The sequence below is a fragment of the Staurois parvus genome, unplaced genomic scaffold (genome assembly GCF_062004578.1).
Source record: "Staurois parvus isolate SC_StPar_1 unplaced genomic scaffold, SC_StPar_1.0 ptg003513l, whole genome shotgun sequence".
Classification (NCBI taxonomy): Eukaryota; Metazoa; Chordata; class Amphibia; order Anura; family Ranidae; genus Staurois; species Staurois parvus.
The window spans coordinates 1-14,133 of NW_028321309.1; the positions used below are offsets into that span (position 1 = coordinate 1).

The following is a 14,133-nucleotide window of genomic DNA, read 5'->3' on the forward strand; positions in this document are numbered from 1 at the left end:
TAGGAGGGGAGGGGAGCAGGCATGGCTGCTGTGTGGCCCCGTTGGGTCTAGGAGGGGAGGGGAGCAGGCATTGCTGCCGTGTGGCCCCGTTGGGTCTTGGAGGGGAGCAGGCATTGCTGCTGTGTGGCCCCGTTGGGTCTAGGAGGGGAGGGGAGCAGGCATGGCTGCCGTGTGGCCCCGTTGGGTCTAGGAGGGGAGGGGAGCAGGCATTGCTGCCGTGTGGCCCCGTTGGGTCTAGGAGGGAAGGAGGGGAGGGGAGCAGGCATGGCTGCCGTGTGGCCCCGTTGGGTCTAGGAGGGAGGGGAGCAGGCATGGCTGCCGTGTGGCCCCGTTGGGTCTAGGAGGGGAGGGGAGCAGGCATGGCTGCCGTGTGGCCCCGTTGGGTCTAGGAGGGGAGGGGAGCAGGCATTGCTGCCGTGTGGCCCCGTTGGGTCTAGGAGGGAGGGGAGGGAAGCAGGCATGGCTGCCGTGTGGCCCCGTTGGGTCTAGGAGGGAGGGGAGCAGGCATGGCTGCCGTGTGGCCCCGTTGGGTCTAGGAGGGGAGGGGAGCAGGCATGGCTGCCGTGTGGCCCCGTTGGGTCTAGGAGGGGAGGGGAGCAGGCATGGCTGCCGTGTGGCTCCGTTGGGTCTAGGAGGGGAGGGGAGCAGGCATGGCTGCCGTGTGGCCCCGTTGGGTCTAGGAGGGGAGGGGAGCAGGCATGGCTGCCGTGTGGCTCCGTTGGGTCTAGGAGGGGAGGGGAGCAGGCATGGCTGCCGTGTGGCCCCGTTGGGTCGGGGAGGGGAGCAGGCATGGCTGCCGTGTGGCCCCGTTGGGGAGGGGAGCAGGCATGGCTGCCGTGTGGCCCCGTTGGGGAGGGGAGCAGGCATGGCTGCCCTTTGGAGGATTCAGCTTTCACTAGAAGTGGACCACGTTGGCGCTGAGCCCACACATGCACAGATCGTTGTATCAGTTGTCTGTTTATTATCAGAGATTACTTCATGAAGTGCGATTCACAGATTATTGGACATTTATAATCTATATATTGTCTGTTTTTAGCAGATTAATGATTTCATTAAGTGTGATGTTCAACTGTTTTCCCTTTTTCAGTGTATTATCACTTTGATTTGCTCAGTTTATGCACTTTTAGGTCTTTCAGATACTTCATAGAAGATCCCAATGTGTGTCACAGAAGGTGTGTTATTGGCACGTCTTTCACTCCTTCTGTAGGGAGGTGTCATTATAAGGGGGATATATTGATTATTATTAGGAATTGATTACAAGCAGCACGTTTTACGGTTTAAGCGCTTCACTATTGAAATTTGTTATATACAGAGATGTTCATTGTTGTGATTGGTCTGCAGTGATGTCATGTGATTGGTCTGCAGTGATGTCATGGTCCCTCCCACAGGAACGGCCCATTGTTATTTCCTCCTCTTTGCCGCGGACTCCTCACCACCTCGTTCCTCAATCACTTCGATGTCTGGAAGCCGCCAACCAAATACACCATCAACCCCATTGGGAAGAGGAAGACCGGAGGAAGAGACCACACAGGTCAGGACTGCTACCCCCCAGTTATCCCCCCCCATCAATACATCCCTCCTCATCAATACAGCCCTCCCCATCAATACATCCCTCCCCATCATTACATCCCCCCCCATCAATACATCCCTCCCCATCAATACATCCCTCCCCATCAATACATCCCCCCCCCATCAATACATCCCTCCCCATCAATACATCCCTCCCCATCAATACATCCCTCCCCATCAATACATCCCTCCCTATATCAATACATCCCTCCCCATCAATACATCCCTCCCCATCAATACATCCCTCCCCAATCAATACATCCCTCCTCATCAATACGTCCCCCCCCCCATCAATACGTCCCCCCCCCCCCATCAATAACATCCCTCCCCATCAATACATCCCTCCCCATCAATACATCCCCTCCCCATCAAAACATCCCCTCCCCATCAATACATCCCTCCCCATCAATACATCCCCCCCCCATCAAAACATCCCTCCCCATCAATACATCCCCCCCCCCCATCAATACATCCCCCCCCCATCAACCATCCCTCCCCATCAATACATCCCCCCCCCATCAATACATCCCCCCCCCCCATCAATACATCCCCCCCCCATCAATACGTCCCCCCCCATCAATACGTCCCCCCCACCAATACGACCCCCCCCATCAATGCGTCCCCCCCCCCCCATCAATGCGTCCCCCCCCCCATCAATGCATCCCTCCCCATCAATACCCATGGAGGAGGTATAGAGAGAGAAAAGGAGGGGCCTGAGGACAGAACCTCGGGGGACCCCAACAGGAAGAGGAAGTGGAGCGGAGGAGTTGTATGTGACACTGAAAGTGCGCTGAGAAAGGTGAGAGGAGAACCAGGAGAGAGCAGAGTCATGGAGGCCGATGGAGTGTACTGAGGAGGCAGCGGAAAGGTCAAGGAGTATGAGTACGGAGCAATGGCTGTTTGGAGGAGTACGGAGTATTGGCCGTTGGTTGGGAGGAGTACGGAGCAATGGCCGTTGGTCAGGGTGAGTACGGAGCAATGGCCGTTGGTCAGGGTGAGTACGGAGCAATGGCCGTTGGTCAGGGTGAGTACGGAGCAATGGCCGTTGGTCAGGGTGAGTACGGAGCAATGGCCGTTGGTCAGGGTGAGTACGGAGCAATGGCCGTTGGTCAGGGTGAGTACGGAGCAATGGCCGTTGGTCAGGGTGAGTACGGAGCAATGGCCGTTGGTCAGGGTGAGTACGGAGCAATGGCCGTTGGTCAGGGTGAGTACGGAGCAATGGCCGTTGGTCAGGGTGAGTACGGAGCAATGGCCGTTGGTCAGGGTGAGTACGGAGCAATGGACGTTGGTTTTAGCAGTTAGTAGGTCGTTGGTGAGTATTAGTCGGGTAGGTTCGGTGGAATGTTGTGGGTGGAGGCCGGAGTTGTTTTGCAGCGTGGAGGCCGGAGTTGTTTTGCAGCGTGGAGGCCGGAGTTGTTTCGCAGCGTGGAGGCCGGAGTTGTTTCGCAGCGTGGAGGCCGGAGTTGTTTCGCAGCGTGGAGGCCCGGAGTTGTTTCGCAGCGTGGAGGCCGGAGTTGTTTCGCAGCGTGGAGGCCGGAGTTGTTTCGCAGCGTGGAGGCCGGAGTTGTATTTGAGAAGAGCAGATTGTGAAGTCTTGCAGTGCAGACGTGTCTCCTGAGGTTCTGGTGTCAGCTGTTTGCCGGGGTTGTGACAGGCGAGGTCGGGTTCTGGGTGGAGAGAGGAGCGAGAGTGTCCAGGGAGGATGATGGATATGGTTGTTGGAGGCAGATGTGGCCGGGTCTGGCAGGACAGGGGCACAGTTTTATCATAGAGGCGCTCAGTAGCAGAGTGGAGAAGATCAGGGCTGAGGTGGTGGAGCTTTCTACAGCTAACGGTTTGCTTGCAGGAGTCGCGGGAGGCGGGAGGCGGGAGTCGCGGGAGGCGGGAGTCGCGGGAGGCGGGAGTCGCGGGAGGCGGGAGTCGCGGGACGCTGATATAGTTGTGACCAGAGAGAGGAAGAGGGGTGATGGAGAGGTACAGGGAGTGCAGAGGTGAGGGTGTTCCCGTTGGGGTGGATGGGGTCCATTGTGTTCGGTTCATGGAGGAGATTGGTGGAGTATGGAGACGTGGCCGAGGTGGGAACATTGACTGGGATGCTGAAGTCAGCGAGGATGATGGCACCTCAGGGGAGAGTATGGAAGCCCGCGCCGAGAAGTCATCAAAGCGTCCAACTCGGCCAGGAGGCTGATAGACTCAGACAAACATAGGAGGAAGGATACTCTGCATGTCATTGTTGTCCCCCCCCCCTCCCCCCACATAGGAAGGATAGTCTGCATGTCATTGTTGTCCTCCCCCCCCCCCCCTCCACATAGGAGGAAGGATACTCTGCATGTCATTGTTGTCCCCCCCCCCCCCCCCACACATAGCAAGGATAGTCTGCATGTCATTGTTGTCCTCCCCCCCCCCCCCCCCCCACATAGGAGGAAGGATACTCTGCATGTCGTCGTTGTCTCCCCCCTCACCTAAGGAGAAGGATAGTCTGCATGTCGTCCCCCCCCCCCCCCCCCCCCCCCCACATAGGAAGAAGGATAGTCTGCATGTCCTTGTTGTCTTCCCCCATCCCCCCCCCCACAAAGGAGGAAGGATAGTCTGCATGTCGTCATTGTCTCTCCCCCCCCCCCCCCCACATAGGGAGAAGGATAGTCTGTATGTTGTTTTCCCCCCCCCCCCCCCCCCCCACATAGGAAGGATAGTCTGTATGTTCCTGGTGGGAGGGATTATATAGGGGGATGTACCTGGTGGGAGGGGTTATATAGGGGGATGTACCTGGTGGGTGGGGTTATATCGGGGGATGTTCCTGGTGGGAGGGGTTATATAGGGGATGTACCTGGTGGGAGGGGTTATATAGGGGATGTACCTGGTGGGAGGGGTTATATAGGGGAACTCCTGGAGGGCTTATATAGGGGGACTCCTGCAGGGAGTGGGAGGGGTTACATGGGATGTTCCTGCAGGGAGTGGGAGGGGTTCATAGGGGGTGTTCCTGGTGGGAGGGGTTACGTAGGGGGATGTTCCTGGTGGGAGGGGTTACGTAGGGGGATGTTCCTGGTGGGAGGGGTTACGTAGGGGGATGTTCCTGGTGGGAGGGGTTACGTAGGGGGATGTTCCTGGTGGGAGGGGTTACGTAGGGGATGTTCCTGGTGGGAGGAGTTACGTAGGGGGATGTACCTGGTGGGAGGGGTTACGTAGGGGGATGTACCTGGTGGGAGGGGTTACGTAGGGGGATGTACCTGGTGGGAGGGGTTACGTAGGGGGATGTACCTGGTGGGAGGGGTTACGTAGGGGGATGTACCTGGTGGGAGGGGTTACGTAGGGGATGTACCTGGTGGGAGGGGTTACGTAGGGGGATGTACCTGGTGGGAGGGGTTACGTAGGGGGATGTACCTGGTGGGAGGGGTTACGTAGGGGGATGTACCTGGTGGGAGGGGTTACGTAGGGGATGTACCTGGTGGGAGGGGTTACGTAGGGGGATGTACCTGGTGGGAGGGGTTACGTAGGGGGATGTACCTGGTGGGAGGGGTTACGTAGGGGGATGTACCTGGTGGGAGGGGCTACGTAGGGGGATGTACCTGGTGGGAGGGGCTACGTAGGGGGATGTACCTGGTGGGAGGGGTTACGTAGGGGGATGTACCTGGTGGGAGGGGCTACGTAGGGGGATGTACCTGGTGGGAGGGGCTACGTAGGGGGATGTACCTGGTGGGAGGGGTTACGTAGGGGGCTGTACCTGGTGGGAGGGTTACGTAGGGGGATGTACCTGGTGGGAGGGGTTGTGGGGGGGATGTACCTGGTGGGAGGGGTTGTGGGGGGGATGTACCTGGTGGGAGGGGTTACGTAGGGGGATGTACCTGGTGGAGGGGTTACGTAGGGGGCTGTACCTGGTGGGAGGGGTTACGTAGGGGGATGTACCTGGTGGGAGGGGTTACGTAGGGGGATGTACCTGGTGGGAGGGGTTACGTAGGGGGATGTTCCTGGTGGGAGGGTTACGTAGGGGGATGTTCCTGGTGGGAGGGGTTATGTAGGGGGATGTACCTGGTGGGAGGGGTTATGTAGTCACTCTTCCAATAGGTGAGGCAGTCGGTGAGTAACAGTCGCCCCGGGAATGGTGGGGGGGGGGGTTGGGCAGAATTCTGGGGTAACAATAGTATACAGGCAGGAGGGGGGACTCCTGCAGAGAGTGGGAGGGGTTATATAGGGGGACTCGATAAGAGCTGCTCTGATTGGTCTCGGGGAGGAGAAATACTGACATGGCCCCCCTTTTCTCAGGACGGATCCGCACACATGGAGTCGGCGGGGGCCACAAACAGCTTTTCCGGATGATTGACTTCCAGAGGCTGAATTTTGAACCCGGGCGTGAGAATACGCCGTTCCAGGAGAAGGTGATGGAGGTGCGCTATGATCCCTGCAGGTAAGGGACCCTAGGAGCTGACTCCTCCCCCTCAGTACATGACAGGTCCTCATTATGGGCCGTCTCCTCTGCAGGTCAGCGGACATCGCTCTGGTCGCAGGAGGGAAGAGGAAGCGCTGGATTATCGCCACAGAAACCATGAAGACTGGAGATCTGATCACATCATCTGGACACATCGGGCGCATGGCGGGTACAGTCCTGGGTGGGCGGGTACAGTCCTGGGTGGGCGGGTACAGTCCTGGGTGGCGGGTACAGTCCTGGGTGGCGGGTACAGTCCTGGGTGGCGGGTACAGTCCTAGATGGCGGGGTACAGTCCTGGGTGGGCGGGGTACAGTCCTAGATGGCGGGGTACAGTCCTGGGTGGGCGGGGTACAGCCCTGGGTGATCGGGTATAGTCCTAGATGGTGGGGTACAGTCCTGGGTGGGCGGGTATAGTCCTAGATGGCGGGTTACAGCCCTGGGTGGTCGGGGTACAGTCCTGGGTGGTCGGGTATAGTCCTAGATGGTGGGGTACAGTCCTGGGTGGGCGGGCACAGGCCTGGGTCATGTATGTCTGTTCTTCAGCCATGTGTATCAAGGTTTAACCCCGCCCCTTTTCCTTCTCAGTGTTGGCCCGGGAGGGGGATGCCCACCCACTCGGAGCCCTTCCAATCGGGACGCTCATTAACTGCCTGGAGGTCATCCCTGGGAAGGGAGCGCTGTGTATCCGAGCAGCAGGTGAGTCCAAGGCCTGAAGTGTTTCCTGGGGACACTCAGACTGTAGGAATACATGGAGTGCAGGGTGTTGCGGACCCCCTGCGTGGAGTGCCAGGGTGTTGCGGGACCCCCTGCGTGGAGTGCCAGGGTGTTGCGGGACCCCCTGCGTGGAGTGCCTGGGTGTGGGACCTCATACTGTATACTCCTCCCTCACAGGAACCTGTGGTGTGTTACTGAGGAAGGTGAACGGGACGGCCATTGTACAGCTTCCATCCAAGAGACAAGTGCAGGTGAGAAAGGACTCTCTCCTCCCACCCGCCCGTGCCCCGCCTCTCTCCTCCCACCCTCCCTCGCCCCGCCTCTCTCCTCCCACCCTCCCTCGCCCCGCCTCTCTCCTCCCACCCTCCCTCGCCCCGCTCTCTCCTCCCACCCTCCCTCGCCCCGCCTTTCTCCTCCCACCCTCCCTCGCCCCGCCTCTCTCCTCCCACCCTCCTCGCCCCGCCTCTCTCCTCCCACCCTCCCTCGCCCCGCCTCCCTCCTCCCACCCTCCCCTCGCCCCGCCTCCCTCCTCCTTTCTCTGTCTCCCTCTCCGGTTCCATCTCTCTCTTCTCTGTTAAGCAGCCCAAAGATTATATAATATGAAGCTGGCTTGATTCCCCATCAGCACAGTCCATGTGTGGGGGGGGGGAACCCGGGGAACCCCTCCCGCAGCACTATTGTGTTCTGAACATAATGATCACTGCTGGTGGCTATAGCTGCTGGCAGGAGTCGTAGCAAAAACCCGACAGGCTGGTGGTAGTGAAGTTTATTGGTGGATCGAATCTTAGCTGGTCCCTGCTGAACCAAGGAGATGGAACCCATCTATGGGCGGCTTTACTCTTCTCTCCTCCTCCTCTGCCACTCCTCTCCTCCTCCGCCACTCCTCTCCTCCTCCTCTCCTCCTCCTCTCGCCCTCCGTCACTCCTCTCCTCCTCCTCTCGCCCTCCGTCACTCCTCTCCTCCTCCTCTCGCCCTCCGTCACTCCTCTCCTCCTCTCGCCCTCCACCACTCCTCTCCTCCTCCTCCTCTCGCCCTCCGTCACTTCTTCTCCTCCTCCTCTCGCCCTCCGTCACTCTTCTCCTCCTCCTCTCGCCCTCCGTCACTCTTCTCCTCCTCCTCTCGCCCTCCGTCACTCCTCTCCTCCTCCTCCTCTTGCCCTCCGTCACGCCTCTCCTCCTCCTCCTCTCGCCCTCTGCCACTCCTCTCCTCCTCCTCCTCCTCTCGCCCTCTGCCACTCCTCTCCCCCTCTCGCCCTCTGCCACTCCTCTCCTCCTCTCGCCCTCTGCCACTCCTCTCCTCCTCTCGCCCTCTGCCACTCCTCTCCTCCTCTCGCCCTCTGCCACTCCTCTCCTCCTCCTCCTCTCCTCCTCGTCACTCCTCTCCTCCTCCTCCTCTTGCCCTCCGTCACGCCTCTCCTCCTCCTCCTCTCGCCCTCTGCCACTCCTCTCCTCCTCCTCCTCTCGCCCTCTGCCACTCCCTCTCCTCCTCCTCCTCTCGCCCTCTGCCACTCCTCTCCTCCTCTCGCCCTCTGCCACTCCTCTCCTCCTCTCGCCCTCTGCCACTCCTCTCCTCCTCTCGCCCTCTGCCACTCCTCTCCTCCTCTCGCCCTCTGCCACTCCTCCTCCTCTCTCGCCCTCTGCACTCCTCTCCTCCTCTCGCCCTCTGCCACTCCTCTCCTCCTCTCGCCCTCTGCCACTCCTCTCCTCCTCTCGCCCTCCGTCACTCCTCTCCTCCTCTCGCCCTCCGTCACTCCTCTCCTCCTCTCGCCCTCCGTCACTCCTCTCCTCCTCTCGCCCTCCGTCACTCCTCTCCTCCTCCTCCTCCTCTCGCCCTCCGTCACTCCTCTCCTCCTCCTCCTCCTCTCGCCCTCCGTCACTCCTCTCCTCCTCCTCCTCCTCTCGCCCTCCGTCACTCCTCTCCTCCTCCTCCTCCTCTCGCCCTCCGTCACTCCTCTCCTCCTCCTCCTCCTCTCGCCCTCCGTCACTCCTCTCCTCCTCCTCCTCCTCTCGCCCTCCGTCACTCCTCTCCTCCTCCTCCTCCTCTCGCCCTCCGTCACTCCTCTCCTCCTCCTCCTCCTCTCGCCCTCCGTCACTCCTCTCCTCCTCCTCCTCCTCTCGCCCTCCGTCACTCCTCTCCTCCTCCTCCTCCTCCTCTCGCCCTCCGTCACTCCTCTCCTCCTCCTCCTCCTCCTCTCGCCCTCCGTCACTCCTCTCCTCCTCTCGCCCTCCGTCACTCCTCTCCTCCTCTCGCCCTCCGTCACTCCTCTCCTCCTCTCGCCCTCCGTCACTCCTCTCCTCCTCTCGCCCTCCGTCACTCCTCTCGCCCTCCGTCACTCCTCTCGCCCTCCGTCACTCCTCTCGCCCTCCCGTCACTCCTCTCGCCCTCCGTCACTCCTCTCGCCCTCCGTCACTCCTCTCGCCCTCCGTCACTCCTCTCGCCCTCCGTCACTCCTCCTCCTCTCGCCCTCCGTCACTCCTCTCGCCCTCCGTCACTCCTCCTCCTCTCGCCCTCCGTCACTCCTCTCCTCTCCTCCTCCTCCTCTCTCCCTCCGTCACTCCTCTCCTCCTCCTCTCGCCCTCCGTCACTCCTCTCCTCCTCCTCTCGCCCTCCGTCACTCCTCTCCTCCTCCTCTCGCCTCCGTCACTCCTCTCCTCCTCCTCTCGCCCTCCGTCACTCCTCTCGCCCTCCGTCACTCCTCTCCTCCTCCTCCTCTCGCCCTCCTCTCCTCCTCCTCTCGCCCTCCGTCACTCCTCCTTCCCCCCTTCCATCACCTCCTCGTCTTCTTGCAGGTGTTGGAGACGTGTGTGGCCACGGTGGGACGAGTGTCTAATATTGATCACAACAAGAGAGTGATTGGAACGGCGGGCGGGAGCCGCTGGCGGGGGGTCCGACCTTCTAGTGGACTCTGGAAGAGAAAGGGAGGCTGGGCAGGCAGGAAGATCAAACCTCTGCCGCCAATAAAGAATTATGCCAAACTAGCAGGTGCCAGCCCTGCCCCGCGGGTCTAGTCCCCCACCAAGGGACCGCCAGGAGGACGATCCCTCCGTGTTCCACGTGTTTCTGGTCACAACCTCTGGATTTCCCAGGAACTCTGCAGAACCAAAACTACAAATGGAAAGAGAGAACTTTATGGTTCATTTTTTTTTTTTTCTTCTGACACGCAACAGGAAGTGACTGAAGATCTCACCAACGTAAGGAACATCCCAATTTAGTTGTCACCAAAACAGCTGTCCCTATGGGAAGAGTTCCACTTTACTTCTGTTCTGATGACGGGTGTTAAATGGTCACCAAGGCAAAGAGGGCGAGTCCCCCGTGATGGCCTTCATCCATCTCTGCCACCACTTTTCTTACTCTTTCCAAAATCTACCAGAAAAAGTTTTGGATCTATGTACACGTTTGAGACGTTCCCTGAGGGGACACCAGAAGATAACCTTCCCTCCAGTCCAGAGAAAAGAAATGTCAGAATAAAAATACAACATATTCGTAAAAGTGTCTGTTTATGAAAGTCGAGTCCAGACATTGACAACATTAAACACAAATATAACCACCGGGCCAGAGACATGACCCTACATATCTTCCATCTCCCTCACCTTCCCGTAGATCCAGGCCAGGAACGTGACCCTTCATACCTTCCATCTCCTCGCCTTCCCGTAGATCCAGGCCAGAGACATGACCCTTCATACCTTCCATCTCCTCACCTTCCCGTAGATCCAGGCCAGGGACATGACCCTTCATACCTTCCATCTCCTCGCCTTCCCGTAGATCCAGGCCAGGGACGTGACCCTTCATACCTTCCATCTCCTCGCCTTCCCGTAGATCCAGGCCAGGGACGTGACCCTTCATACCTTCCATCTCCTCGCCTTCCCGTAGATCCAGGCCAGGGACATGACCCTTCATACCTTCCATCTCCTCACCTTCCCGTAGATCCAGGCAGGGACATGACCCTTCATACCTTCCATCTCCTCGCCTTCCCGTAGATCCAGGCCAGGGACATGACCCTTCATACCTTCCCGTAGATCCAGGCCAGGGACATGATCCTTCATACCTTCCATCTGCTCACTTCCGTAGATCCAGGCCAGAGACATGACCCTACATATCTTCCATCTCCTCGCCTTCCCGTAGATCCAGCCCAGGAACGTGACCCTTCATACCTTCCATCTCCTCGCCTTCCCGTAGATCCAGGCCAGGGACGTGACCCTTCATACCTTCCATCTCCTCGCCTTTCCGTAGATCCAGGCCAGGACGTGATCCTTCATACCTTCCATCTCCTCGCCTTCCCGTAGATCCAGGCCAGGGACATGACCCTTCATACCTTCCATCTCCTCGCCTTCCCGTAGATCCAGGCCAGGGACATGACCCTTCATACCTTCCATCTCCTCGCCCTTCCCATAGATCCAGGCCAGGGACATGACCCTTCATACCTTCCATCTCCTCGCCTTCCCGTAGATCCAGGCAAGGACATGACCCTTCATACCTTCCATCTCCTCGCCTTCCGTAGATCCAGGCCAGGGACGTGACCCTTCATACCTTCCATCTCCTCGCCTTCCCGTAGATACAGGCCAGGGACGTGACCCTTCTTACCTTCCATCTCCTCACCTTCCCGTAGATCCAGGCCAGGGACGTGACCCTTCATACCTTCCATCTCCTCGCCTTCCCGTAGATCCAGGCCAGGGACGTGACCCTTCATACCTTCCATCTCCTCGCCTTCCCGTAGATACAGGCCAGGGACATGACCCTTCATACCTTCCATCTCCTCACCTTCCCGTAGATCCAGGCCAGGGACATGACCCTTCATACTTCCATCTCCTCGCCTTCCCGTAGATCCAGGCCAGGGACATGACCCTTCATACCTTCCCGTAGATCCAGGCCAGGGACATGATCCTTCATACCTTCCATCTGCTCACCTTCCCGTAGATCCAGGCCAGAGACATGACCCTACATATCTTCCATCTCCTCGCCTTCCCGTAGATCCAGGCCAGGAACGTGACCCTTCATACCTTCCATCTCCTCGCCTTCCCGTAGATCCAGGCCAGGGACATGACCCTTCATACCTTCCATCTCCTCGCCTTCCCGTAGATCCAGGCCAGGGACATGAACCTTCATATCTTCCATCTCCCCGCCTTCCCGTAGATCCAGGCCAGGGACATGACCCTTCATATCTTCCATCTCCCCGCCTTCCCGTAGATCCAGGCCAGGGACATGACCCTTCATACCTTCCATCTCCCCGCCTTCCCGTAGATCCAGGCCAGAGACATGACCCTTCATATCTTCCATCTCCCCGCCTTCCCGTAGATCCAGGCCAGGGACATGACCCTCATTACCTTCCATCTCCTCGCCTTCCCGTAGATCCAGGCCAGAGACATGACCCTTCATACCTTCCATCTCCTAGCCTTCCGTAGATCCAGGCCAGGGACATGACCCTTCTTACCTTCCATCTTCTTGCCTTCCCGTAGATCCAGGCCAGGAACATGACCCTACATAGCTTCCATCTTCTTGCCTTCCCGTAGATCCAGGCCAGGAACATGACCCTACATAGCTTCCATCTCCTCGCCTTCCCGTAGATCCAGGCCAGGGACATGACCCTTCATACCTTCCATCTCCTCGCTTTCCCGTAGATCCAGGCCAGGGACATGAACCTTCATACCTTCCATCTCCTCGCCTTCCCGTAGATCCAGGCAAGGGACATGACCCTTCATACCTTCCATCTCCTCGCCTTCCTGTCGATCCAGGCCAGGGACATGAACCTTCATATCTTCCATCTCCCCGCCTTCCCGTAGATCCAGGCCAGGGACATGACCCTTCATACCTTCCATCTCCTCGCCTTCCCGTAGATCCAGGGCCAGGGACATGACCCTTCATACCTTCCATCTCCTCGCCTTCCCGTAGATCCAGGCCAGGGACATGAACCTTCATACCTTCCATCTCCTCGCCTTCCCGTAGATCCAGGCCAGGGACATGACCCTACATATCTTCCATCTCCTCGCCTTCCCGTAGATCCAGGCCAGGGACATGACCCTACATATCTTCCATCTCCTCGCCTTCCAGTAGATCCAGGCCAGGGACATGACCCTACATATCTTCCATCTCCCTCGCCTTCCCGTAGATCCAGGCCAGGGACATGACCCTACATATCTTCACATCTCCTCGCCTTCCCGTAGATCCAGGCCAGGACATGACCCTTCATATCTTCCATCTCCTCGCCTTCCCGTAGATCCAGGCCAGGGACGTGACCCTTCATATCTTCCATCTCCTCGCCTTCCCGTAGATCCAGGCCAGGGACATGACCCTACATATCTTCCATCTCCTCACCTTCCCGTAGATCCAGGCCAGGGACATGACCCTTCATACCTTCCATCTCCCTCGCCTTCCCGTAGATCCAGGGACATGACCCTTCATACCTTCCATCTGCTCGCCTTCCCGTAGATCCAGGGACATGAACCTTCATACCTTCCATCTCCTCGCCTTCCCGTAGATCCAGGCCAGGGACATGACCTTCATACCTTCCATCTCCTCGCCTTCCCGTAGATCCAGGCCAGGGACATGACCCTACATATCTTCACATCTCCTCGCCTTCCCGTAGATCCAGGCCAGGGACATGACCCTTCATATCTTCCATCTCCTCGCCTTCCCGTAGATCCAGGCCAGGGATGTGACCCTTCATATCTTCCATCTCCTCGCCTTCCCGTAGATCCAGGCCAGGGACATGACCCTACATATCTTCCATCTCCTCACCTTCCCGTAGATCCAGGCCAGGGACATGACCCTTCATACCTTCCATCTCCTCGCCTTCCGTAGATCCAGGGACATGACCCTTCATACCTTCCATCTGCTCGCCTTCCCGTAGATCCAGGGACATGAACCTTCATACCTTCCATCTCCTCGCCTTCCCGTAGATCCAGGCCAGGGACATGACCCTTCATACCTTCCATCTCCTCGCCTTCCCGTAGATCCAGGCCAGGGACATGACCCTACATATCTTCCATCTCCTCGCCTTCCCGTAGATCCAGGCCAGGGACATGACCCTACATATCTTCACATCTCCTCGCCTTCCCGTAGATCCAGGCCAGGGACATGACCCTTCATATCTTCCATCTCCTCGCCTTCCCGTAGATCCAGGGACATGACCCTTCATATCTTCCATCTCCTCGCATTCCCGTAGATCCATGCCAGGGACATGACCCTACATATCTTCCATCTCCTCGTCTTCCCGTAGATCCAGGCCAGTGACATGACCCTTCATACCTTCCATCTCCTCGCCTTCCCGTAGATCCAGGCCAGGGACATGACCCTTCATATCTTCCATCTCCTCGCCTTCCCGTAGATCCAGGGACATGACCCTTCATATCTTCCATCTCCTCGCATTCCCGTAGATCCATGCCAGGGACATGACCCTACATATCTTCCATCTCCTCACTTCCCATAGATCC

General features: G+C 58.5%; 1 protein-coding gene across 1 annotated transcript; it reads left to right on the top strand.

Moving 5' to 3' along the window:
• Positions 1-1,368: 1,368 nt before the first annotated feature.
• Positions 1,369-10,195, top strand: LOC149427758 (large ribosomal subunit protein uL2m-like). The gene is made up of 6 exons (XM_089667696.1): positions 1,369-1,531; positions 5,830-5,971; positions 6,046-6,161; positions 6,578-6,688; positions 6,884-6,957; positions 9,496-10,195. Exons 2-6 carry the CDS (start codon positions 5,880-5,882, stop codon positions 9,712-9,714), a joined length of 612 nt encoding a protein of 203 aa, XP_089523822.1. The 5' UTR covers positions 1,369-1,531; positions 5,830-5,879; the 3' UTR covers positions 9,715-10,195.
• Positions 10,196-14,133: the final 3,938 nt, after the last annotated feature.